A 24270-nucleotide genomic window follows, 5' to 3' on the forward strand; every position below is an offset into this window, starting at 1 on the left:
ATAGATAGATAGATAGATAGATAGATAGATAGATAGATAGATAGATGATAGATAGATAGATAGATAGATAGATGATTGATTGATTGATTGATTGATTGATTGATAGAGATAGATAGAGATAGAATGATTGATAGATAGATAGATAGATGATAGATAGATATAGATAGATAGAATGATTGATAGATGATAGATAGATAATAGATAGATAGAAGATAGATAGATAATAGATTGATTGATTGATAGATAGAGATAGAGATAGAATGATTGATTGATAGATAGATAGACAGATAGATAGATGATAGATAGATAGATATAGATAGAATGATTGATAGATGATAGCTAGATAGATAGATAGATAGATAGATAGATAGATAGATAGATAGATAGATAGATAGATATAGATAGAATGATTGATAGATGATAGAGAGATAGAGAGATAGAGATAGATAGATAGAATGATTGATTGATAGATATAGATAGAATGATTGATTGATAGAGATAGAATGATTGATTGATAGAGATAGAATGATTGATTGATAGATGATAGATAGATAGACAGACAGACAGACAGATAGATGATAGACAGATAGATAGATGATGGATGGATGGATGGATGGAGATACGTTTGTAACGCTTCCAATATACCTATATTTTTGTACACTGATAATAGGGACCGAGATTCTTAGGAATTCAACGTTATTTTATACCATCATTTGGGTGGCAAAACTTGCTGTATAAATGTGAGTGAACTCATTAACACCAACATGACATTTTTAGCACCTATACAAAGAGTAGCTTCATTTTTCTCCCCAACTTTGCAAATGTAGCATTAATAATAATTGTTAATATCTGGTACATTACTCTGTTGCTACTGTTGCACACAGCGTTAGTGATATACAATTATTTGGGTAGGATTGTGTTGTTATATAGTGATCAGTTATCACAAGAAGAGATTTTTGCAGATAGATTGACTGATTAAAATTAGAACTATTACTCCAATGCAGAATATATGGGGAATAAGTTTCTATTTGTGCTTAGGTTTTTTTTAAAGTAAATATTCAGCTTAAAGGGAATTGAGTGCAAGAATTATCTGTTAACCATTAGTTTCAGTTGGAGAGAGCCCATCCTTTTTTCCCCTAGTCAGCCAAAGAATATGGCAGAGAATATCATAACCGCTGAAAACTAAGTTTAGTACTTGGATTTAATAGATTAGCGGCACAATTGTAGCTTAATTTTTCCCCCCCCCTCGTATTATAAGTCACAGTTTCATGGATTCAAGTTTTGACCCGTTCACGTATTTTTAATGGCACATTTGTAAATGTAAAAAAAATAATAAGGGAGGAGAACTCGAGGTTCGGACTTCTGTATGACCCTCTTCCCCCTCTGGCAAAGTTCATTGTGTTTGGAAGGTTGTCGAGCATGCTACTTGACATCCCGTTGATCATATTTCCTAATTTTATTTTTAAACACACTTGCCCCAGTATGATCTGGATTAGAATAAGCATCCACCCTGGTTCAACAGGAGACAGAAGAATGTATGACCTCCTTTGCCAAATTAATAATAATAATGGTAATGAAGATTTTGAATCTTTTGGACACATCCCAAGTAGACATGAGAATCAGCGTTGCTTTATTTCCCAGTTTTTTCATCCTTCAGGTTGACTTTAGACCGGGGATCTCCAACCTTTGCAAATTTAAGCCTTGTTGTTGTTGTTGTTAGGGATGAAGTCGTGTCCAACCCATCACAACCTCATGGACAACGTTCCTCCAGGCCTTGCTGTCCTCTACCATCCTCTGGAGTCCATTCAAGCTCACGCCGACTGCTTCAGTGACTCCATCCAGCCACCTCATTCTCTGATGTCCCCTTCTCCTTTTGCCCTTAATCGTTCCCAGTGTTGGGCTCTGCTCCAGGGAGTCCTTCCTTCTCATTAGGTCACCAAAGTATTTGAGTTTCCTCTTCAGGGTCTGGCCTTCTAAAGAGCAGTCAGGGCTGATCTCCTCTAGGACTGACCGATTGGATCACCTTGCAGTCCAAGGGACTCGCAGGAGTCTTCTCCAGCACCAGAGTTCAAAGGCCTCCATTCTTTGGCACTCAGCCTTCCTTATGATCCCAACTTTCACAGCCATCCATTGCAACGGGAAGCCTGGAGGACTTCAGTTCCCAGAATTCACCAACTGACTGGGGAATTCTGGGATTTGAAGTCATCCAGGCTTAAAGTTGCCAAGGTTGGAGACCCCTGCTTTAGACAATTGTTGGGGAAGGCACCGGGGGGTGGGGGTGGACAGTGGCCATCCAGTTTAGAGAGGACTTAATAGAAGTTTCTTATTTAGATGCATTTCAGCCTGGCTTCAGGTCTTGATCTACCCTTGAAATAGCCTTCATTGCCTTTATGAAGAGAGGGGGAGAAAAATAATCAACAGCAATAATAGCAATAGCAGTAGACTTATATACCGCTTCATAGGCCTTTCAGGCCTCTCTAAGCGGTTTACAGAGAGTCAGCATATTGCCCCCAACAATCTGGGTCCTCATTTTACCCACCTCGGAAGGATGGAAGGCTGAGTCAACCCTGAGCCGGTGAGATTTGAACCGCTGACCTGCTGATCTAGCAGTAGCCTGCAGTGCTGCATTTAACCACTGCGCCACCTTGGCTCTTAGATGTGGAGAATTCCTGTTAGGTCTCCAAGTCTCCTTTGATATCAGGAAAAGACTGGTGAAGGAGCTTCTTGGATGGTAGGAACGGTGTTCAGTGGCTCCAGTCTATCTGCAGGAGGTGTGAGATTTCACGCGGGCTCTGTTCTTTCATCCTTACGGGTTTGGTATGTACACAAAGCTGCAGGCAGAATTCGCCCGGAGATTGAGGTTTCAAATGTGCAGTGTCCTTCTTTTCATCCGAATCACGTGAGATTACACAGGCAGTTTGTTTAAAATACGGAAAGGACTGGATAAGAATCCAGAAGCTGAAACCGAATCTGGATAAGATGAAAATATTTCAGACAGAAGATACAGGTAGTTGTTACTATTCCTTTAATGGCCATTCTCACCGGCTCAAGATTGACTCAGCCTTCCCTGTTTCCAAAAGGTGACTCAGTGGCTAAGATGCTCAGCTTGTTGATCAGAAAGGCCGGCAGTTCGGCGGTTCAAATCCCGACCGCCGCATAACGGAGTGAGCACCCGTTACTTGTCCCAGCTTCTGCCAACCTAGCAGTTCGAAAACACTTGCATGTAAAAATGCAAGTAGAAAAATAGGAACCACCTTTGGTGGGAAGGGAACAGTGTTCCGTGCGCCTTTGGCATTTAGTCATGCCGGCCACATGACCACGGAGACGTTTTCGGACAGCGCTGGCTCTTCGGCTTTGAAATGGAGATGAGCACCGCCCCCTAGAGTCGGGAACGATTAGCACATATGCGCGAGGGGAACCTTTACCTTGTATCAAGAGAGGCAGCACGTCAAAGAAACAGGTGCTTAGTTGAGACTTCTCCTTCTCACCAAAGGGAACAGTTTTAATGACCCTGAAAATAATTCCCATCTGTGTTTCTTCACATCTCTTTAAGCTTCTTCTTTTTTTAAAAAGGAATTAAGTCACAGTTGTGGCACTTCCAATATTCCTGTATTTAAAAAAGAAAGGCAGACAGCCTTTTGAAAGCCGCGTGGAGTCCCCTTGTGGCTATAAAAATTTGTTTACTAAATAAATAAAACAAACCACCCCAAAGACTGTGGGAGTGTGGTTGGTCCTGACCCTATAATTCAGTGTTTCCCCCCTTGCTTCCTTCCTTACCCAAATCTGCTTATCAGAAAGCCTTATCTACGTTTGAGACTGGTCATAAGTCCCTTCCTTCTGCACTGATATAATTCGGGACGTAGAAATCCATACATCTGAAAAAGTGATTTGAGATTGAGAGAATGGGTTTAAGGCCAAGAGACACCAATTCCTCCTCTTTGACCCCAAACCAACCCTTATAATCATGTACAGTATATATGTGGTACCTTGCTCAAGAGTAGTAACTGTAAGAGGGATCTTGAAGTCCTAGTGGACAACCACTTAAACAGGAGCCAGCCGTGTGCAGCAGCTGCCAAAACAGCCAACACAGTTCTAGGTTGTGTAAACAGAGGCATAGAATCAAGATCAGATAATGTGTTAAGACCACTTTATGATGCCTTGGTAAGGCCACACTTGGAATACTGCATTCAGTTTTTGTCGCCACGATGTGAAAAAAGATATGTAGCCTCCAGAAAGAGTGCAGAGAAGAGCAACAAAGAGGATTAGGGGACTGGAGGCTAAAACATATGAAGAACGGTTGCAGGAACTGGGTAGGTCTAGTTTAATGAAAAAGACTAGGGGAGACATGCTAGCAATGTTCCAATATCTCAGGGGTTGCCACAAAGAAGAGGGAGTCAAGCTATTCTCCAAAGCACCTGAGGGCAGGACAAGAAGCAATGGGTGGAAACTAATCAAGGAGAGAAGCAACTTAGAACTAAGAAGAAATTTTCCGACGGTTAGAACAATTAATCAGTGGAACAACGTTGCCTCCAGAAGTTGTGAATGCTCCAACACTGGAAGTTATTAAGATGTTGGATAACTCTTTGTCTGAAGTGGTGTAGGGTTTCCTGCCTAAGCAGGGGGTTGGACTAGAAGACCTCCAAGGTCCCTTCCAAGTCTGCTATTCTATGTCGCTGTCAAACGTACTTCAAAAAAACATCATAAATGTAACCGAGGCCAGGTTGGCTTCTTTGCACGGTATGTCGCCTGCATTTATCAGAGCAGTTAATATTAACTATTAATGTCAACATTGGTGTGCTGTTGATATTCTGCGGCTTTGTTAGGGGAGGGCGATATTTTGCTGATATTCAGGATGTCATCCTTAGGTGAAAGTGTTGGTTGCTCATTTGTGACTTTCAGAGGGTTGGGCTTTTCTGTCTGCAGCCCGAAATTATGGTTCGAGCCCCATTTTAACTGCCCTGTGTAAACTGCTAAACCAGGGGTCCCCAATCATTCTGGCTTTGCGGGGAGGGGAGAGGAAATGGTTCTGTGTGAGCAACAGACATCCACGTTTGCCGCTCCCAAAAGTACCCACCCCTCGCTTGTGCGACCTGGTTCTGAGCAGGTTGCGGCCCAGTGTCGGGCTTCCTACCAGTGGTGGGATTCAGCCGGTTCGCACCTATTCGGGAGAACCGGTTGGTAACTTTCTAAGTAGTTCGGAGAACCGGTTGTTGTAAGAAATCTCCTTTTGTTTTTTTCCATTTTACAGGGCTAATCCTGTAAGGAAGGCAGGAAGGAAACATTCTGGAGTTTTTTCTAGCCTAATTTTGATTGCCCTGCTTACAGAAACTGCCTCTCCGGTTAACCCTTGTTACATTGTAACAGCTAAAGCAAAGCACCCATTGACGTGAGTGACCTTGAGTTGGCCACGCCCACCCAGTCACATGACCACCGAGCCCCACCTACCCAGATGGTCATAAGGGCAGAGAACCGGTTGTTAAATTATTTGAATCCCACCACTGCTTCCTACCCACTGGGGGGGTTGGGGACCCCTGGGCTAAACGGTCATAATCAACAAGTGAGGGCTCCTTGGTGCTCTCCGAGTTTGGTTGTTTCCTCGCAGATGTTTCCTTACTCGTTTGGGTAACATCATCAGGGCTACATCATCATCTAGCCCTGATGATGTCGCCCAGTTGGGTAATGAAACGTCTGTGAGGAATCAACCCCTCATTTCAACCCTGAGCCGTAAATATTCTCGTTTTATCCGCAACAAAAAAAGTCTTTTGCACGTTTTTGAAGTGCATTCCGTTGTTCTGTCGATTGTTTGTCTCTCAATCCGTCAGCCGTTGAGGCAAATCAGGTCAGGAAACGGGCTCAGCAAGAAATACTAGATCTCTTGTTTTATTGACACAGCTGATGATCCTGGACTCTTAGGACCACTTTCGTTTAGCGACCATTCGAAGTCAACTCAAGTGAGGTTGACCGGTCCTTACGCTTAACAATCGTTGTGGCATCCCCAGGATGATGTGATCAAAATCCAACCACTTGGCAATAGCTGATTGTGTGACCTTCGCATGTGGCTTCTGACAGCAAAGTCAAGGGTTGGGGGGGGAGCCAGATTTGCATAATGACCGCACGATTCACTTAACAACCATGGTGATTCCTTAACGGGGGCGAAAAGGAAGTAAAATCAAACTCAACAAGTTTAAGAACCGCCTTGATTCGCAATGAAAATCGTGATTGGAAATGGAGGGCTATCTACAGGATAAATTCTGAAAGCCTCTGACATCATCCTCTTAGACCCGTGATGGCACATGTGCCAAACGTGGCACGCAGAGTGTGGTATCACCCATTCCTCTTCAGGGTTTCTGGCACACATGTGCGCGCAACAGTAAGCTGGCCTTCACGCATGTGGCAGTGCCAAAAACCGGAAGAGCTGGTCTTCCAGTTTCTGGCGTGTGCATGCGCGCTGGCCACCTGACTGTTGGGTGTGCATATGCGCACCAGAAGTCAGAAGACCAGCTGGCCGATGTGTATGTGCGCACCGGAAGCCGGAAGTTCATTTCCCGGTGCATGTGTGCTCCCTAGGCAGCTCCTGTTCTAAATTGCGACCAGGTTCACCATCACTGTCTTAGACCAGAGAGCATCAAGATGGGGCCATCTTGAGTTTCTTCCTCACCCTTTTTTCCTTTTTTTTTCCTTCGGGCAACTTATTTTCTTCGAGGCCGTTTCTCCCAATACCTCCAGGCTGCCTTCCAGCTTCTCCTCACCTCAGTTCTTCTTCTCTTCCGTTTATGTGCCACAGAACAGATGGCTAAAGAGAAAGTGGGGGTGGTAGAAGTATTGAACAGCGTCTCTTCCAGCCTGTTGTTTCTCTCTTAACTAATGTATCGTGAGGCTAAGGCTGGCTTGGGATTTCCTTCCGGGCCCTCGCCTGCATTTTTATAGGATGGGACTTAAAAAATCCTATGTGCAGCAGTCTGATTTCCCGTTGAAATGCTTTCCAAGTAATCCTACCTAAAGCCACAGATAAAACTCTTTTAAGTCTCCTTCCCCCCTTTCCTCCTCCTCCTCTTTTAAAGACCCCATAATCCCTTGCGGGATGTAGTCTTGGCCAACTGAATGGAGCTGAGTGCTTCCTGGCCGCTTGCCCTTCCTGTTGCCAGCGCGGAGTTTTGTTCAGCAGATATACTCTCATTGCGCCCAGAGAGAGAGAAATATCTGCCTCTACCCTAGGATCGAATTCACAGCTTCCTGATTGGGAGGCGAGAGCGCCACCTCTAGGCCACCGCACCACTCCTTCCCCCCTTTCCTGGTGATTGTATAATGTTGCTAACTCAGCCCTCTTTTCCGCCCCCCCTCAGCCTTCACGAAGAAATCAATGACTTCTACAAGTACATGTCTCCTCGACCCGAAGAAGAAAGGATGCGGATGGAGGTGGTGAACAGGATAGAAAACGTAATAAAGGAACTCTGGCCCAACGCGGATGTAAGTTGAGCAAAACTCTTTTAACTCGGTCGCTGAAGGCGCTTGTGTGTTTTGTCCAATGGTTGTAGACCAGGGGTGTCAAACTCGATTTCATTGAGGGCCGCATCAGGGTTGTGTTTGACCTCGGGGCGGAGTGGGCGTGGCCAGCTCAACATAACTCGTGTTGGGGGTGCCAGCACTCTGCCAGTGAAACTGGGCGCCCAAGCTCCATTTCCAGCTCCGATGGCCTCCTGCAACCCTCGGCCAGCAAAAACTAGAGTTTGGGAGGGCTGCACGCGGCCCTCCCGAGCTTCCATTTTCACTGGCAGAAGCACCGCGGGCCGGCCCTTTGTTGTTTCCAGGGCAGCCCCGCAGACCAGATCTAAGCACCCCGCGGGCTGGATCCGTCCCCCAGGCTTTGAGTTTGACACCCCTGTTGTAGACTTTAGATGACTTTCAACGGTATTAAAGACAGAAATTCCACCATTCCGCAGTTTAAATAAAAAAGGAAACTTGGTGTTAAGATGATGCAGTCTTTATTGTACATTTGCATAGCTTTAGTCGGGTCTGGTTGGCGTTTCAGCCATTTGGCAATTTCCTCTCAGCTACCCTGGCCAAAGGGATCAGGAGGAGCAAATACTATGGATAAAGAGACTTCCAGGTTTCCTTGTCCAATTAATCAGCAAGATTGATGCCCAAAATCAGTGTTGGCCAACTTTTCAGCACCGTGCCAAAACGGGAGCAGCTCCCCGGAGCGCATGTGCACACCGGGAAGCTGAGTTTCCGGTTTCCAGTGCCACCTGGCCGTCTGGTTTCTGGCGCGCATGAACATACCAAGTCCAGCTGGCTGGTGCATATGCGCGCTCCGGAAACCAGAAGCTTAGTTTCCCAGCAGGCGCATGTACACCGGGGATCTGCTTTTCCAGTTTCCAGCACTCCCGCACAGGCGAAGACCAGGAACCCGGAAGAGCAACGGGTGACGGCTGATGAGCCTGGAGAAATGGCTGTGCATGCCACTTATGACACACACGCCACAGGTTCGCCATCATGGCACCAAATCTTGGCCACTTTAAGGCTTGTGGACTTCAACTCCCAGAATTCCCCAGCCAGCCATGTCAGACAATACGATCAGCAAAAAGTTTTGAGACAAGTTGACACCTTGTGCTAAACCAAGGGTGTCCAGCCTTGGCCCCTTGTGGACTTCAATTCCCAGAATGCATGGCTGGCGAGGGCATTCTAGGAGTTGAGGTTGCGCCCCTTCCTGGATCGGGATGCTCTGTGCACAGTCACTCATGCCCTCGTCCTTTCTCGCTTGGACTACTGTAACGCTCTCTACATGGGGCTGCCCTTGAAGAGCACCTGGAGGCTTCAGCTGGTCCAGAATGGGGCTGCGCGGGTATCATGGGGGCACATAGGTGCTCCCATGTTGCGCCCCTTTTAGGCGGCCTGCACTGGTTGACGGTTATCTTCCGGGTGCGATTCAAGGTACTAATTATGACCTTTAAAGCACTCCATGGCTTAGGCCCAGGGTACCTGCGAGACCACCTACTGCCACCGGTAGCCTCCCACCGTCCAGTGTGATCCCACAGAGTTGGCCTCCTCAGGGTCCCTTCGGCCAGACAGTGTCGGCTAGCCACCCCCAGGGGGAGATCCTTCTCTGTGGGAGCGCCTTCCCTCTGGAATGAGCTGCCCCCGGAGCTTCGTATAATCCCCGACCTCCGGTCCTTCCGACGGGCCCTAAAAAGTTGGCTTTTCCAGCAAGCCGGCCTGGCCTGAACAAAACAAATCAAATTATTGATTATTGTTAATTTTAATCGATTTTTTTTTAAAAAAAATGTTATTGTTAATCTTAATTGGGTTTGGTTTTTTTTTGGATATTCTATTTAACTTTTTTTTAACTTTTGTAATATGTGTTTTTTTAATGTTGTACGCCACTCTGAGTCCTTGGGAGAAGGGCGGCATATAAATCCAATAAACCAAACCAACCAACCAACCATGCCACTTATGGCACACATGCCATAGGTTTCGCCATCATGGCTCTAAACTGTGGCCACTTTAATGCTTGTGGACTTCAACTCCCAGAATTCCCCAGCCAGCCATGTCAGACAATACGATCAGCAAAAAGTTTTGAGACGAGTTGGCACCTTGCGCTAAATCAGGGGTGTCCAAACTTGGCCCCTTGTGGACTTCAATTCCCAGAATGCATGGCTGGCGAGGGCATTCTAGGAGTTGGAAGTCCAAAATCCTTAAAATGGCCAAAGTTGGACCTCCCTGCCCTGAAACCGTTGCCTGTTCTAGATCAGCCAGACTTTCTGGACTTTCAGATTCCATTTCCCGCTTTTAGGTAGCGGCATTCCTGACTTATCCTTCCCCTCCCACAATTTAGCGCGTGGGAAGGGAGACCAGAAAGGGGGAAAGAGAACTGGAAGTCTCCCAGCCTAACCTTAAAGCAAACAAGCCTGTGACCTTTTTGGGCTCCGGTGAGCTTTTGGAGTCAGATCAGTGACCGAAATAATTTGCCAAAGGGCAAACGTGGAAAACCGTGTAAGCAAAGTTCAGAGGTCACAGAGGTCTCCCATCTGCATCCAGTTGGACCCCGCGTAGCTCTTGGACGTTTTATGAAAAACCCGAGGAAGGGGCTAACAAATCAAATCTCCGAACAGCTGGAAAGTGCTTAGTTTCTCTTTTTCCCTCCAGCCGCATTTGTGGCATGAATCTAAAAACTGGAAGCAAATAAATAAAAATTAAATTAAAATAAATCACGGGGTCGTCCGTTTACAATCTGCAAAATGTCCACTGGCAGGTTCATCGTAGTTCATCTGAAAAGTTAAGAGCCCCCTTTTTTAAAGAGGATCCTGTAAAAACGTATATGATCTCAGCGTGTTGAAGGAAGCGATTAAAAGAAGCCTTTGGCATTCGGCGTGCTTTCCTTAACGTATTTATAAAAGCCAGCAATTGTGTCATTCCTCTTGTCACTCTGGGGAATGTGCTTAGACACAAACATTCCTAGCAAGTGAGAACCGTTCTTGGCATCAACTCGGGCTTCGCCATTAAGGGGAAGGGTGAGCGGCTTTAATTATCCTGGAACCGGGATAACGCAGCTGCCGAAGGAAGGAAGCGACTTAGATCGCAGAAAGCCAGCCCTTGTTTAAAAAGCATGGCCAGCATAAGAGTTCCCATCAGTGCGAACTTTTCTTGAATAAATAGATGTAATTATTGAGCCGGGGTGGCGCAGTGATTAGAATACAGTCCCAAAGGTGCTATTTCTCAGGAGGCAATTGGACTTCCTTGTTTGTTTGTTTTTTTCTCTTGGAAGACATTTCGCTTCTCCTCCAAGAAGCTTCTTCAGCTCTGACTGGATTGTTATAATATAGTTCCTTGTGTAGGTGTGTGTCCCCCATGGCCCAGTTCATACCAGGGCATGCAGAGCCACGCTGAACCACACAGGAGAAAACAAACTCCTAAAACGCCATAACATCCTGATAGTGCATAACATAACATTCTGAGATGTGCCCTACCATTGATGTCCAGGATTTGACCATATATAGACTGAGCAGTAGATTAGAAATTGTACTTTTACAGGCTGTTTTTACTCACATGCTATTGCTCCTCCTGCCTTTGTCCTATCTCAATAAAAGGGGCTCTCAGACCCCCATTCTGGGTCGCTCCATCCCGAGAAAGGTTGTGTCTTGTCTGTTCTCAACATTGGCCTCATGGGCGAACCACGGGAACGTTACATTTGGTGACCGGGAGAATGAATTTATATTCCTTGCAGACAGCTGGTCATTTGCATCCTTTTAGAGGGTCGTTGAAGCACTTGGAGGTTTATCTGGGTCGCCCGAGTAGTTATGGTGTGGGAGTGGGAAGGGATTTCCAGAGGAAAAAATGGCAGGCTACAGGAACCAGGGGCGCCACTCAGGCGACCCTGAGGACACAGATTCACCTCCAAGTGGCCTCAATGACCCTCTAAAAGGATGCAAACGGACAGCTGTCTGCAAGGAATATAAATCCTTCCCTTCCCCACCATCCTGCCAGAGCTGAAGAAGCTTCTTGGATGAGAAGTGAAACGTCTTCATGGGGGGAAAAAGCAAGAAAGTCCAGTTGCGTCCTCAAAAAAGCACCTTCGGGACAACCGTGACTTGGATGACTGAGAATCTCTACAGAGTGTCAGAATGCAGTATTGCTGGCTGGCTCTGCCCACAGCCAGGAGTTCCATCCTGACCAGCTCAAGGTTGACTCAGCCTTCCATCCTTCCGAGGTGGGTAAAATGAGGGCCCAGATTGTGGGGGACAAGAAGCTGACACTGTAAGCCGCTTAAGAGAGGGCTGTAAAGCACTGTGAAGCAGAATATAAGTCTACGTGCTATTGCTAACTCTGCCCACTGCCAGGAGTTTGATCCTGACGCAGCCTTCCATCCTTCCGAGGTGGGTAAAATGAGGACCCAGATTGTCGGGGACAAGAGGCTGACTCCGTAAGCCGCTTAAGAGAGGGCTGTAAAGCACTGTAAAGCAGAATATAGTGCTAGTGCTAACTCTGCCCACTGCCAGGAGTTTGATCCTGACTCAGCCTTCCATCCTTCCGAAGTGGGTAAAATGAGGACCCAGATTGTTCGGGACAAGAGGCTGACCCTGTAAACTGCTTAGAGAGGGCTATAAAGCACTGTGAAGGGGTATATAAGTCTAAGTGCTATCGCTGTTGCAGGCTAACTCTGCCCACTGCCAGCAGTTCGAATCCCACCAGGCTCAAGGTTGACTCAGCCTTCCATCCTTCCGAGGTGGGTAAAATGAGGACCCAGATTGTCGGGGACAAGAGGCTGACTCCGTAAGCCGCTTAGAGAGGGCTGTAAAGCACTGTTGAAGCGGTATATAAATCTAAGTTGCCTGGGTGGGCTATGCAAATCTGAAAATGATTCTTGAGAGTCATCTGGAGGGTGATTGTCCCAGAGATTCTGTCCCGGTCCATCACAAGAGAAGAGATTAATTAGCTTCAGACAAGTTAATAGCCAGAGATTTTGCTAGGATTTGTAGAAGCTCCTGCAACAGTCAAAGTTAGAAAGCTGGCTTATGTAGCAAACATGAGTGGACGCAGCTGAGAACACTCTGTGAACTGCCTGGATTTAGATTTAGTTTGTTCTCCTACAGCAAAGTGGATAACTAAGTGAAGGCAGGGATAAACTTAAAACAGAGAATGGCTTCATTCTCTTGATTTCTCCTTCTTGTCGAGAGAAATCCAGAAACATGCATTCAGACAGCACATTAAATTGCTGCTTGCTTATGGCTTAGCTTGATCTCTAGATTAATCCTATACATACTGGATGAGCTCCTAAAATCTGTCCGTTGAGGGCAGCGACAGTCTGCCTTGCTGCTTATTCTTTATGCTTGCGACGAAAGGCTTTAATTTGTTTGTATTTTCTTCTCCCCCCCCCCCCCCCCCCAGGTGCAGATATTTGGAAGTTTCAAGACTGGTTTATATTTACCTACTAGGTTAGTACGTTTTATTTATTGCATTTGCATTTCGTCTTTACTCCGAGTAGCTCTTCAGTACGGGTAGTTCTCACTTGGCAAATCGTTCGCGGCTACGAAAAAGTCACTTTATGACTTGCTCACACACTTAAATCCTTCACGGATCTGTCAAGCAAAAGAAAGCTGAAGCCAGATCTTCTAAGTTACTAGATCTAGAATATTAGACTAGAATAGAGCTGGACCTTGGTGGTCTTCCAATCCAGCCCCCTCCTCAAGCAGGAGAACCTGTGCTGCTTCAGATAAGTGTCTCTCCAGCCTCTTCTTAAAAACTTCCAGTGATGGAACAGCCACTACTTCTGGTGGCAAGCTGTTCCACTGGTTTAATTGTCCTCACTGTTAGGAAGTTTCTCCTTAATTCCAGATTGCTTCTCTCTTTGGTTAGTTTCCAACCATTGTAATGTCTTGTAAGATCTTAGACCTAAGTAAGATCTTAACCCAACTGTGATTTCATTTAGACATTGCTTCCCTTAATTAAGTTTAATGCCAATCGCACTAAATGAGGACTATATTTGTCCCCACCTCTGCCTTCCCAACTTATTCCTCAGTTTACCTCGTTCTAACAACATGTGACTGGAACTAACTGGCTCAGTGGCTAAGATGCTGAGCTTGTCAATCAGAAGGTCGACAGTTCGAATCCCTAGCGCCACGTAACAGAGTGAGCTCCCGTGACTTGTCCCAGCTTCTGCCAACCTAGCAGTTCGAAAGCATGTAAAAAATGCGAGTAGAAAAATAGGGACCACCTTTGGTGGGAAGGGAACAGCGTTCCGTGCGCTTTCGGCGTTGCATCATGCCGGCCACATGACCACGGAGACGTCTTCGGACAGCGCTGGCTCTTCGGCTTTGAAAGGGAGATGAACACTGCCCCCTAGAGCCGGGAACAACTAGCACATATTTGTGAGGGGAATCTTTACCTTTACCTAACTGGCAATGAGTGTTTGCAGGTTGGGAAAAGCCCTTGGCCCAAGAGGGCTTGAGATCAGTCATCTGATATACGTCTACGATGGGTTGATGTATTAACATTTCTGTAACTTGGACACAAGGGAGTAGCCTTCATTAAGTGCCAAAGGGTATCGGAAGTAGGTGTCCCTTAGCAAGGAAGCCTGGATAAGAGATGGTACGCTGCTCCTTCTGCAGAAATCTATCCATTCTGATTCCAAAATAGACCCGAGGTGGTGCAGTGGTTAGAGTGCAGTACTGCAGGCCACTTCAGCTTATCTGCAGTTCAGCGGTTCAAATCTCACCGGCTCAAAGGTTGACTCAGCCTTCCATCCTTCCGAGGTGGGTGAAATGAGGACCCAGACTGTGGGGGCGATATGCTGACTCTATAAACCGCTTAGAGAGGGCTGAAAGCCCTATGAAGCGGCATATAAGTCGAATTGCTATTGCTAAAATGCATCTGAATGAAAATATTAATCTTCCGCCTTCTTATTCCAGTGATATTGACTTAGTGGTGTTTGGAAAATGGGAGACTTTGCCACTGTGGACCCTGGAAGAAGCACTTCGAAAGCACAACGTGGCCGACAAAGGTTCAGTAAAGGTTTTAGATAAAGCCACTGTAAGTTAATTTGGAGTGTGTGTGTGTGTGTGTGTATGTGTGTTCTTTTTGTTCTTGTAGCGTGGGGGCCGTTTTGCCCAAAAAGTAACTTGTGAAACGTCTCTATAATATATTACAGTGGAGTCTGTATTTTGTCTAGAATGGTATGGGCTCTCCCGCTTAATCGGGGTTGGACTAGAAGACCTTCAAGGTCCCTTTCAACCGTATTATTTCGCTAACCTCAACTTAATAGATCCCTATTCAATAGGGCTGCCACGGTTCAAATCTTCATCTAACCAGCTTTGTTATTTCAGAGTCTGTCCTGACAATAGGCATAATTTGCCTCAAGTCACATCTTGTGTGTAATTATATAATTGACGGCTTTTCAACTTCTGTCTCAGTTTGTCATTTGACACGAACCGATGCAAACTATATAAAGAGAGAAGGTGCACTTTAATTTCAAAGGTGCAAATTACATCAATAAACGTGGATTCGGCAGGCCCAATTTCCCTCTGTTAAATTATAATTTTAACTCCCGGCTTTTTTTTTTTAATTTGAAAGTCTTTTTTTTAAAAAAAAAGAATAATTAAGTTCTGTGATGTTTTTCCAACTATCTGTTCATGTTTAAAAACAGACATTTTGAGTGTGAAATTGTATCTCCTTCTCTCAGCTTCGTATTAATGGCCTCTTCATGCCACAGACAGGGTATTACGTTTAAAATTATAATTCAGTACAATTGTATAGAACCGTGATGGCAAACTTATGGCACGCATGCCACAGGTGTGGGCACGCGAGCCATTACCCCAGGTCAGCTCCACCGCGCTACGCGCCTCCTGCCAGCCACCTGGTTTTCCATCTCTACCGCACATGTGCGGGAGGCAGGGCGCATGTGGGAGATGTGGGGGTGGGGTTACATGCGCAGTGGGCACGGGCAGCGCAGGGGGTTATGATGCGCTCCCATGCCCTGTTTTCAGTCCCGGGAGGCTGCAGGGAGGCCTGCTAGGCCCAAAATGTTGTGTGTGAAGGTTGCACACACATGTGCGGGGTCGCACACATTGCATTATAGGTGTGGGCATGACTTAGCCATCACTGGTATAGAAATACGTATGCATGTCAGTGGTGGGATTCAGCCAGTTCGCACCTATTCGGGAGAACCGGTTCTTAACTTTCTAAGAGGTTCAGAGAACCAGTTGTTGGAAGAAATCTCCTTTTGTTTTTTCCCCATTTTACAGGGCTAATCCTGTAAGGAAGGCAGGAAGGAAACATTCTGGGTGTTGTTTCTAGCCTAATCTTTATTGCCCTGCTTATAGAAACTGCCTCTCTGGTTGACCCTTATTACAATGTCACAGCTAAGGCGAAGTGCCCATTGATGTGAGTGACATCAAGTTGCCACGCCCGTTCAGTCACATGACCACCAAGCCACGCCTACCCAGCTGGTCATTAGGGCAGAGAACCGGTTGTTAAATTATTTGAATCCCACCCCTGATGCATGTCCATAAAAGTCAGCTCCTTTTTCAAATTGGCTCATGCTACAGGATTCTACTCATGATTCTGAATTGAGTTGCTGGAAGAGCCGATTTCGTTCAAATTGTCCTCAAATCACGCTTTGGATCTAAGACTCAGTCGAGATTCTTAGCCGTCCACCTCATGGTTGTCCCAAAGGTGCTTTTTTCCAGGAGGCAACTGGGCTTTTCTTGTTTTTGTTCTTCGAAGAGGTTTCGCTTCTCATCCAGGAAGCTTCTTCAGTTCTGACCTCCATTCCCCACTCTCCTGTCAGAGCCGAAGAAGCTTCTTTGGATGAGAAGCGAAACCTCTTCAAAGAAAAAAAAACAAGACAGTCCAGTTGCTTCCTGGGGGAAAAAAATCGGTTCCACCACAAAACCGCGGACGACAAAATCGCGGTCGACGAAAGCGCGTATGTGACGTCATCACAGCGCGACGAAAAAGATCGAAAAATGTAAAAATAAAGCGAAAACCTTACCCTAACCCCCCCAAACCTAACCCTAAACCTAACCCTTAACCTAACCCTAACCCTAAACCTAACCCTTAACCTAACGCTAAACGTAACGCTAACGCTCTAAACCTAACCCTAACCCTTAACCTAACCCTAACCCTTAACCTAACCCTTACCTTTATGTGAATCGGCTTGCTGTAATTTAATTTTTATTTCAATTTTTCGATCTTTTTCGTTGCGTTGTGATGACGTCACATACGCGATTTCGTCGACCGCGCTTTTGTGGAACGCGGTTTTGACGGGTCACGAAAAAATCATCTTTGGGACTTTGAATCTTAAGCTTTGCAAGCAAGGATTTCTGATTGGTTTAATTAATTCTAATTAAGTTTAATTAATTTTAAGACTTAATTCTTCATCAGAAAAGCTTTATTGATTTATTTTTAAAGACAAAAGATGCTGTTTCTCCTCTCTTCTTCAGGTTCCTATCATTAAACTGACAGACTCCTTTACTGAGGTAAAAGTGGATATCAGCTTTAATGTACAGAATGGGGTAAAGGCTGCCTATCTCATCAGAGATTTTATTAAGGTCAGTTGATGATGAAGGTAAACTTCATTTCTCCTCGCTTATGAAATTGCTTACACTGTACAGGTAGTCCTCAACTCACAACGGATTCATTTAGTGACCGTTCAAAGTTACAGCGACCCCCCCCCGAAAATGGTGACTTACGACCGCTTTTCGCCGTTACAACCTTGTGACCACGTGATCCAAATGCAGAGGCTTGGCAACCGCTTCATACTTACGACCGCTGCTGTGCCCCAGGGTCCCGTGATCCCCTTTTGCGACCTCCTGACAAGCAGAAGTCAGTGTGGAGGCCACACTCACTTAACGGCCGGGTTACCGAGGTATCAGCTGCGGCGACTCACTTAACAAGCGTGGCGGGAAAGGTCGCAAAACGGGGCACAACTGACTCAACAATTATTATTTTTTAACTTTAGCAACATTTAGAATTTCAGAGAGAGAGAGAGGAGGGAGGTGGGGAAGAAATAATTCAAAGCACACGCCTCAAGCCATGCTTGTCGTTTTTCATCACATCCACTAGAGAGCATCGGAACACATCAGTTTTAAAATTAGAATTTGGGATTGTTATTCCCACCTCCCCTCCCTTCCTCTTCCCCGAAGATTGTATTTCCATATCAAAACTCAGTTTCAATTTGAAAGTTTGGCCTTGGGTGCAGCATACCGATTATTTTAAACCCAGATGTGGGTTTTGCATAATTTTACCCACCGGTTCGCCGTGCACCGAAATGGTGAAGTGCGTTCACCTTCCCTTCTCGCACATGTGGCTTGCAGGCATGCTTAGAAAACGTGGCTAAATAGGACGGCACAGCCGAACTGGTACGAATCGGCTGAATACCACCACTGTTTTAATCCCGGCAGGCTCTCGTGGTTCCTGGAGCTGCAGGTGAAATATCAGAGGAAACTTCATGGCGATGGGCGGCTGATACTTTATGACTCAACCTGTATAGAGACGTTGCCCAAAGGTGGGGGGGAAAACAACCATTGCGATTGAAGTCTGCTTGTCTCATCTCATCAATTTAATACAGGAAAATATTGGTTCGAGGGCTCGCTTAAAAAGACTCATCCTCCTCTCTATAACTGGATGCAGTAGGAAAAGGACTTCAAATATTAATTTTGAAATATTAGGGCTGGGTCGACGATCTCAGGATACGGGCGTCCCTCTGTTTAATGTTGCACTTTTGCTGCTCTGCTTGAATCTAAAACTTAAGTATGAAAAGAGGCCACAGGAAAGATAAAGTTTGAAACTTTTTCTAATATGTGGTGTGCTTTTGTTCTGACCGAGGCTTCCATGAAGCAAATTCCTTGTCCCGACAAAAAAAAACCCTTTTATTAATTTACTGTGAATTCTGTTCATTCACATCCGGCAAAGTCTTTCAAGGGAGGATTTACAGTCACAGACCTTATCTGGCTTGGAGAGCTGCCAGGCCGAGATCTGCAGAACTTGGCCAGGAGTCTTGGAAAGTCACAAACCAATTATCAAACTAATTGTCTTCTGCAAACTCCACTCCCCTTTCGCTCCTCTTTTATTCCCTCTGGGAGGGGCCATTCATCATCCACCTGTGGCCTTACTCCCAAGTCAACCCCTGTTCTTTAGCTGTTCCGTTCGTCTGGCAACTCTGTGCATGTGCACACTGGGAACAGGCTCCAGCTGTTCTTCTGCCTCACTGAAGGCAGCTGATAACTGTCATACATCTCTGGCCCCCTCTCTGCCTCTGATACAGAGCCCTCATCAGAGCCTTCCCCAGCCTCCAGGACTGGCCCAACTTCCTCCCCAACCTCCTGACTGTCTGAATCTGCTGCCAGCTCCATTGGCTGCTGGTGGTCCACAACAGCTTCTCCAAGTACTGCCTATTATTTCGGGCAAAACTCACTTAATATACGTTTCACTTAGCAACAGAAATCCTAGGCTCGATTTCGGCTGTAAGTCAAGAACTACTTGTACCAACTCATTTATGGGTAGTCTGGATTTACAACAGTTTGTTTAGTGACCATTCTAAGTTGCAACGGCACTGAAAAAAAAGGGCCTTATCACCGTTGCAGCATCCAGTAATGGTCACATTATCAAAATTCAGATGCCTAACGTCTGATTCATATGTACGACGGTTGGAGTTGTCCCGGGGTCACGTGATTTCCTTTTGCGACCTTCTGACAAGCAAAGCCAATCGGCGGAAAGCCAGATTCATTTTTAACAACCGTGCGACTGAACAACCACAGTGATTCACTTAACAACTGTGGCAAGGAAGGTTGTAAAATGGGACAAAATTTACTTAACAAGTGTCTCACTTAGAAAACCAACATTTTGCATCGTAAATTGTGGACTGCCTTTACTCTGATAAATATTTTAGTCCCTGTTTCTCGCTTTCCTCTTCAGCTAGCTAGTTTAGACAGTCCCTAATGAAAATAATAATCAAATGTTGTATCTGCAGTCCATGATAACTCTAAAGTACAAAGAGTATTATTGTAAGCCGCCCTGAGTCCCCTCAGGGAAAAGGGCGGCCTATAAATGCTTAATAAAATGAAAAATGAAAAAATGAGTTAATCAAAAGGACATTATGTTTACAGTAATTTAGATAATTTTTTGTTCTGACCCCCTCCACCGTTCAGTAACGAATGCTGAGACAAGCTTAACTGGAATGTACTTTATTAGCAAGAAACCAAAACCTCGGTGGCTGAAAACCAAGCATAACAAACAGATAAGGACCTTGGCAGCAACTCAGACAAGCCTTGGCAGCAATCCAGTCTGCCAAGCTAGTTACAAAAGTTCTCCAACTTTTAGTCAATGCGTTGACTTCTGAAAAAGGGGCGTGTGCACAAGCAGTCCTTTTTATAGTCTGGAGAGGAGCCTAATGACCACCAGCTGAGTGCAATTACCTCCTGTACTTGCGCAACTGTTGCTGACGCCTATTAGCTCTTCAGTGCCTGGCATCCAAGAACAACTCACTGCTGGCGTCTGGATCACTCTCCCTTGTCTCCTCCCCACTGGTCCAAGGCTCAGGGGCCTCCTGGTGGCCAACCAGCCTCTCTGCACCCTGCTCGGAGTCGGAACCCTGTCCAGGGGCCTCCACATCCTCCACATCCTCATAGGGCCCCTCGCTGTCGGAGTCTGGTGGCAGCTCCAACGGCTCCTGCTGGGCCACAACAATTTTCTATCATCACAGAGCAAAACCTGGCAGTCGAATTAACATAAAAACATAAGTCTTACCTAACAAAGGTTCATATTGTGTACTAGTTTAGTATTTTATAGAAGCTGTAGTTGCCCTGCTTTAGAATTCCACCCTAAAGCTGGCTGAGGAATTCTGGGAGTTGAAGTCCGTCCACCATAAAGGGGGGGGGGCGAAGTTAGAAATGCTCCTCTAACTGGACAACGGCAGAAGAAGTAAAAAAAAAATTAATTCCCATCTTCTTTTTTCCTTTTGCAGAAATATCCTGTATTGCCATATTTAGTTTTAGTATTGAAACAGTTCTTATTGCAAAGGGACCTCAATGAAGTATTCACAGGTGGAATCGGATCTTATAGTCTTTTTTTAATGGCTGTCAGCTTCCTCCAAGTAAGTTAAAATTCTTTTCCTGGCGGTTTATGAATCTGTGTTCTGATTGTTGCATATCCCTTACTGCTCATTATGGTACAGAATTCAAGTTAGCAATAGCAATAGCAGTTAGACTTATATACCGCTTCATAGGGCTTTCAGCCCTCTCTAAGCGGTTTACAGAGTCAGCATATCTCCCCCACAGTCTGGGTCCTCATTTCACCCACCTCGGAAGGATGGAAGGCTGAGTCAACCTTGAGCCAGTGAGATTTGAACCGCTGAACTGCAGATAACAGTCAGCTGAAGTGGCTGCAGTACAGCACTCTAGGCACTGCGCCACCTCGGCTCCTCCTTAAGTTTAACTTCTTAAGTTAAAAAAAAGACGGAGGAAGGTATATTCGATATGTCCGCTGTCTTGAGTTATTTGTAAAAGCAATAAAGGTGAAACTAATAATATTAGATTAATAATAATAACACACAGATAGATAGATAGGTGTGTGTGTGTGTGTGTGTGTGTGTGTGTGTGTGTGTGTGTTTTTATTTGTGCTGATAAATAAAGGGAGACTAGTATAGATCTATTTCAAGCTATTTAGCTCTCATCAGCTAGCCATACCCTTACTGGGATTTGAACCTGGGCTATATTACATACTAGGCAGACATCTTAGCCATTAGGCCACAGGCTCTTATCCGTTATCAGCGAAGCCAGAGTGAAAGGTATCTATTAGATTTTTACAACCCCTGGTAAGCCCCAATTATGGGAGGAAGCTAACTGCAGTTAGCTTCCTCCCATAATTGGGGCTTACCAGGGGTTGTAAAAATCTTATACATACATACATACATACATACATACATACATACATACATACATACATATATATTTTGAAGGTGTTGTTTTTTTCTCAACCCTTTTTGCTTCTTTCCACAGCTACATCCCCGGGGGGACGCCTGCACCCCCAATGCCAATTATGGCGTCCTTTTAATAGAATTTTTTGAATTATATGGCCGTCATTTCAACTACCTGAAAACGGGAATCCGAATCAAGGATGGTGGTTCCTATGTAGCCAAGGATGAAGTTCAGAAGAATATGCTAGATGGTTACAGACCGTCAATGTTGTATATTGAAGACCCGCTACAACCAGGTATTGGGGGTTTTGCGTTGAGCATGGGAAGATTTTTGATATACAGAGTAGAAGCTAATGAAAATAATTTGCTCTTGATTCCATCTTTCCCTGATATTTTCCTCGTGAATTGATTCATTCATGATTGACTAATATAATGGCATTGATTTTTGAGCATACTAGCAATAGCAATAGCCCTTAGACTTATATACCGCTTCATAGTGCTTTTACAGCCCTCTCTAAGCGGTTTACGGAGTCAGCCTCTTGCCCCCAACAATCCGGGTCCTCATTTTACCCACCTCGCAAGGATGGAAGGCTGAGTCCACCTTGAGCCTGGTGAGATTTGAACTGCCAAATGGCAGGCAGCCGGCAGGCAGCAGAAGTAGCCTGCAGTACCGCACTCTCACCACTGCGCGATAATAGGACTCACCAGAGAAGAGCCTTAATGCTGGGAAAGATTGCGGGCAAAAGAAGAAGGGGACGGCAGAGAATGAGGGGGCTGGATGGAGTCATCGAAGCAGTCGGCGTGAGCTTGAATGGACTCTTGAGCTTGAGAGGATGGTTGAGGACAGGAAGGCCTGGAGGAACGTGGTCCATGGGGCCGCGATGGATCGGACACGGCTTCAAACTAACACCAATAAGAAGAAGTAACCATACATAGGATGGTTGTAATAAGAATCCCCCCCACTTTCTTAATATTGCTCTTTTATTTATTTTTTAAAGGCAATGACGTTGGTAGGAGTTCTTACGGCGCCATGCAAGTTAAACAGGCCTTTGATTACGCATACGTGGTTCTGAGCCATGCCGTCTCTCCGATAGCTAAATGTTACCCCAACAACGAAAGCGAAAGGTAAATATTGATTGTGTGTGTGTGTGTGTGTGTGTGTGTGTGTGTGTGTGTGTGTGTCTGTCAGTCAGAGGCCTCACTGACCTCATTCTTTTTTTCTGACCCCTGCTTTCAAATCCGGTAATCTTTATTTCTCTCTCCCCACCCCCCCATCTCAAAAAACGTTGCAGTATATTAGGAAGAATAATTCGAGTTACGCAAGAAGTTGTGACGTACAGAGAATGGATATCCAAACAGTGGGGAATCCAGAGTAATGCAGATACGTCGTGCAATGGTAAGAGACTTTAAAAGTTCTGGTGGCAGTATTTCAGGGATATAGGGAGTCCTTGAGTTATGACTAATGTAGTGTTGTGCCCCGCCAGCAGAGCTGGCGGCAGACTCAGACAGTGAGGAGGTTGGGGAGGAAGATGGGCCAGTCCTGGAGTCTGGGGAAGGCTCTGATGAGGGAGGCAGAGATGAGGCCAAGGCTGTCTGGCAGTTATCAGCTGCCTTTGGAGTCGGAGATCAGTGGTGCAGAAGAACAGCTGGAGCCTGTTCCCAGTGTGCGCATGTGCAGAGCTGCCAGGAGAAGGGAACAGTTAAGAAACAAGGGCCGACTCGGGAATAAAAGTACAGGTGGACAGTGAATGGCCCCTCCCAGAGGGAATAAAGAGGAGCAGAGTTTGCAGGAGACAGTTAGGTCTTTTCATTAGTATGAAGAGTTGTTCGTGACTCTCAGAGACTCCTTGCCAAGTATTCTCTTGTACAGTGTTGCATTTGGAAGATATCGGCCTGGCAGCTCTCCAAGCCTGATAAGGTCTGTGGTTGTCAATTCACCCTTCAAAGACTTGTTTGCCGGGGCTTTGCTGGATGTGAATGAGAGGAATTCACATTAGCTTAATAAAAAGGGGTTTTTGTCGGGACAAGGAGTCTGCTTCGTGATTTTGTGAAGCCTGGGTCAGAACATGAGACTCATTTCAGTACGATAGGAATGACTTGTAAGTAGACAAACGGCATGCACAAATCAGCGAAAGACAGATGATGTTTTCAAGCTGGTTTTATAGGTTTGATGGGAAGGATACAATTCTTTGTGTGAGGAGGAAAGAAGAATGCAAAGTCCAAAGATAATTCTTCGTTAACCGAGATGCGTAGGTAGGTAGGTAGGTAGGTAGGTAGGTAGGTAGGTAGGTAGGTAGGTAGGTAGGTAGAGGTAGATGATAGAGAGAGATAGATAGATAGATAGATAGATAGATAGATAGATAGATAGATAGATAGATAGATAGATAGATAGATAGATAGAGATAGATAGAGATAGATAGATAGATAGATAGATAGATAGATAGATAGATAGATAGATAGATAGATAGATAGATAGATGTAGATAGAGATATAGTAGATAGATAGATAGATAGATAGATAGATAGATAGATAGATAGATAGATAGATGATAGATAGATAGATAGATAGATAGATAGATAGATAGATAGATAGATAGATAGATAGATGATAGATAGATGAGAGAGAGAGAGAGAGAGAGAGAGAGAGAGATTATAGATATAGATGGATGAGAGAGAGAGAGATTATAGATATAGATGGATGGTGGGTGGGTGGGTGGGTGGATGGATGGATGGATGGATGGATGGATGGCTAGATAGATAGATAGATAGAGCGAGAGAGAGATGATAGATAGAGATAGATAGATAGATGATAGATAGATAGATAGATAGATAGATAGATAGATATAGAGAGATATAGAGAGATAG

The 24270-nt window shown here is 45.2% G+C and overlaps 1 protein-coding gene across 2 annotated transcripts in view; it reads left to right on the forward strand.

Annotated features, from left to right (window-relative positions):
* The window catches only part of TENT4B (terminal nucleotidyltransferase 4B), a 41752-nt gene that overhangs the window by 12940 nt on the left and 4542 nt on the right, over positions 1-24270 (forward strand). For both annotated transcript variants that reach the window (XM_087729334.1, XM_087729333.1), the window contains exons 2-9: positions 7344-7467; positions 12883-12929; positions 14403-14523; positions 16935-17042; positions 20456-20584; positions 21489-21702; positions 22405-22531; positions 22699-22802. In XM_087729334.1, coding sequence (XP_087585460.1) covers positions 7344-7467; positions 12883-12929; positions 14403-14523; positions 16935-17042; positions 20456-20584; positions 21489-21702; positions 22405-22531; positions 22699-22802 — 974 coding nt within the window. The remainder of the gene's footprint in view (positions 1-7343; positions 7468-12882; positions 12930-14402; positions 14524-16934; positions 17043-20455; positions 20585-21488; positions 21703-22404; positions 22532-22698; positions 22803-24270) is intronic.

Source organism: Thamnophis sirtalis, unplaced genomic scaffold, assembly GCF_051295495.1.
Source record: "Thamnophis sirtalis isolate CommonGarterSnake01/CBP01778 unplaced genomic scaffold, rThaSir2_p1.2 scaffold_14, whole genome shotgun sequence".
Classification (NCBI taxonomy): Eukaryota; Metazoa; Chordata; class Lepidosauria; order Squamata; family Natricidae; genus Thamnophis; species Thamnophis sirtalis.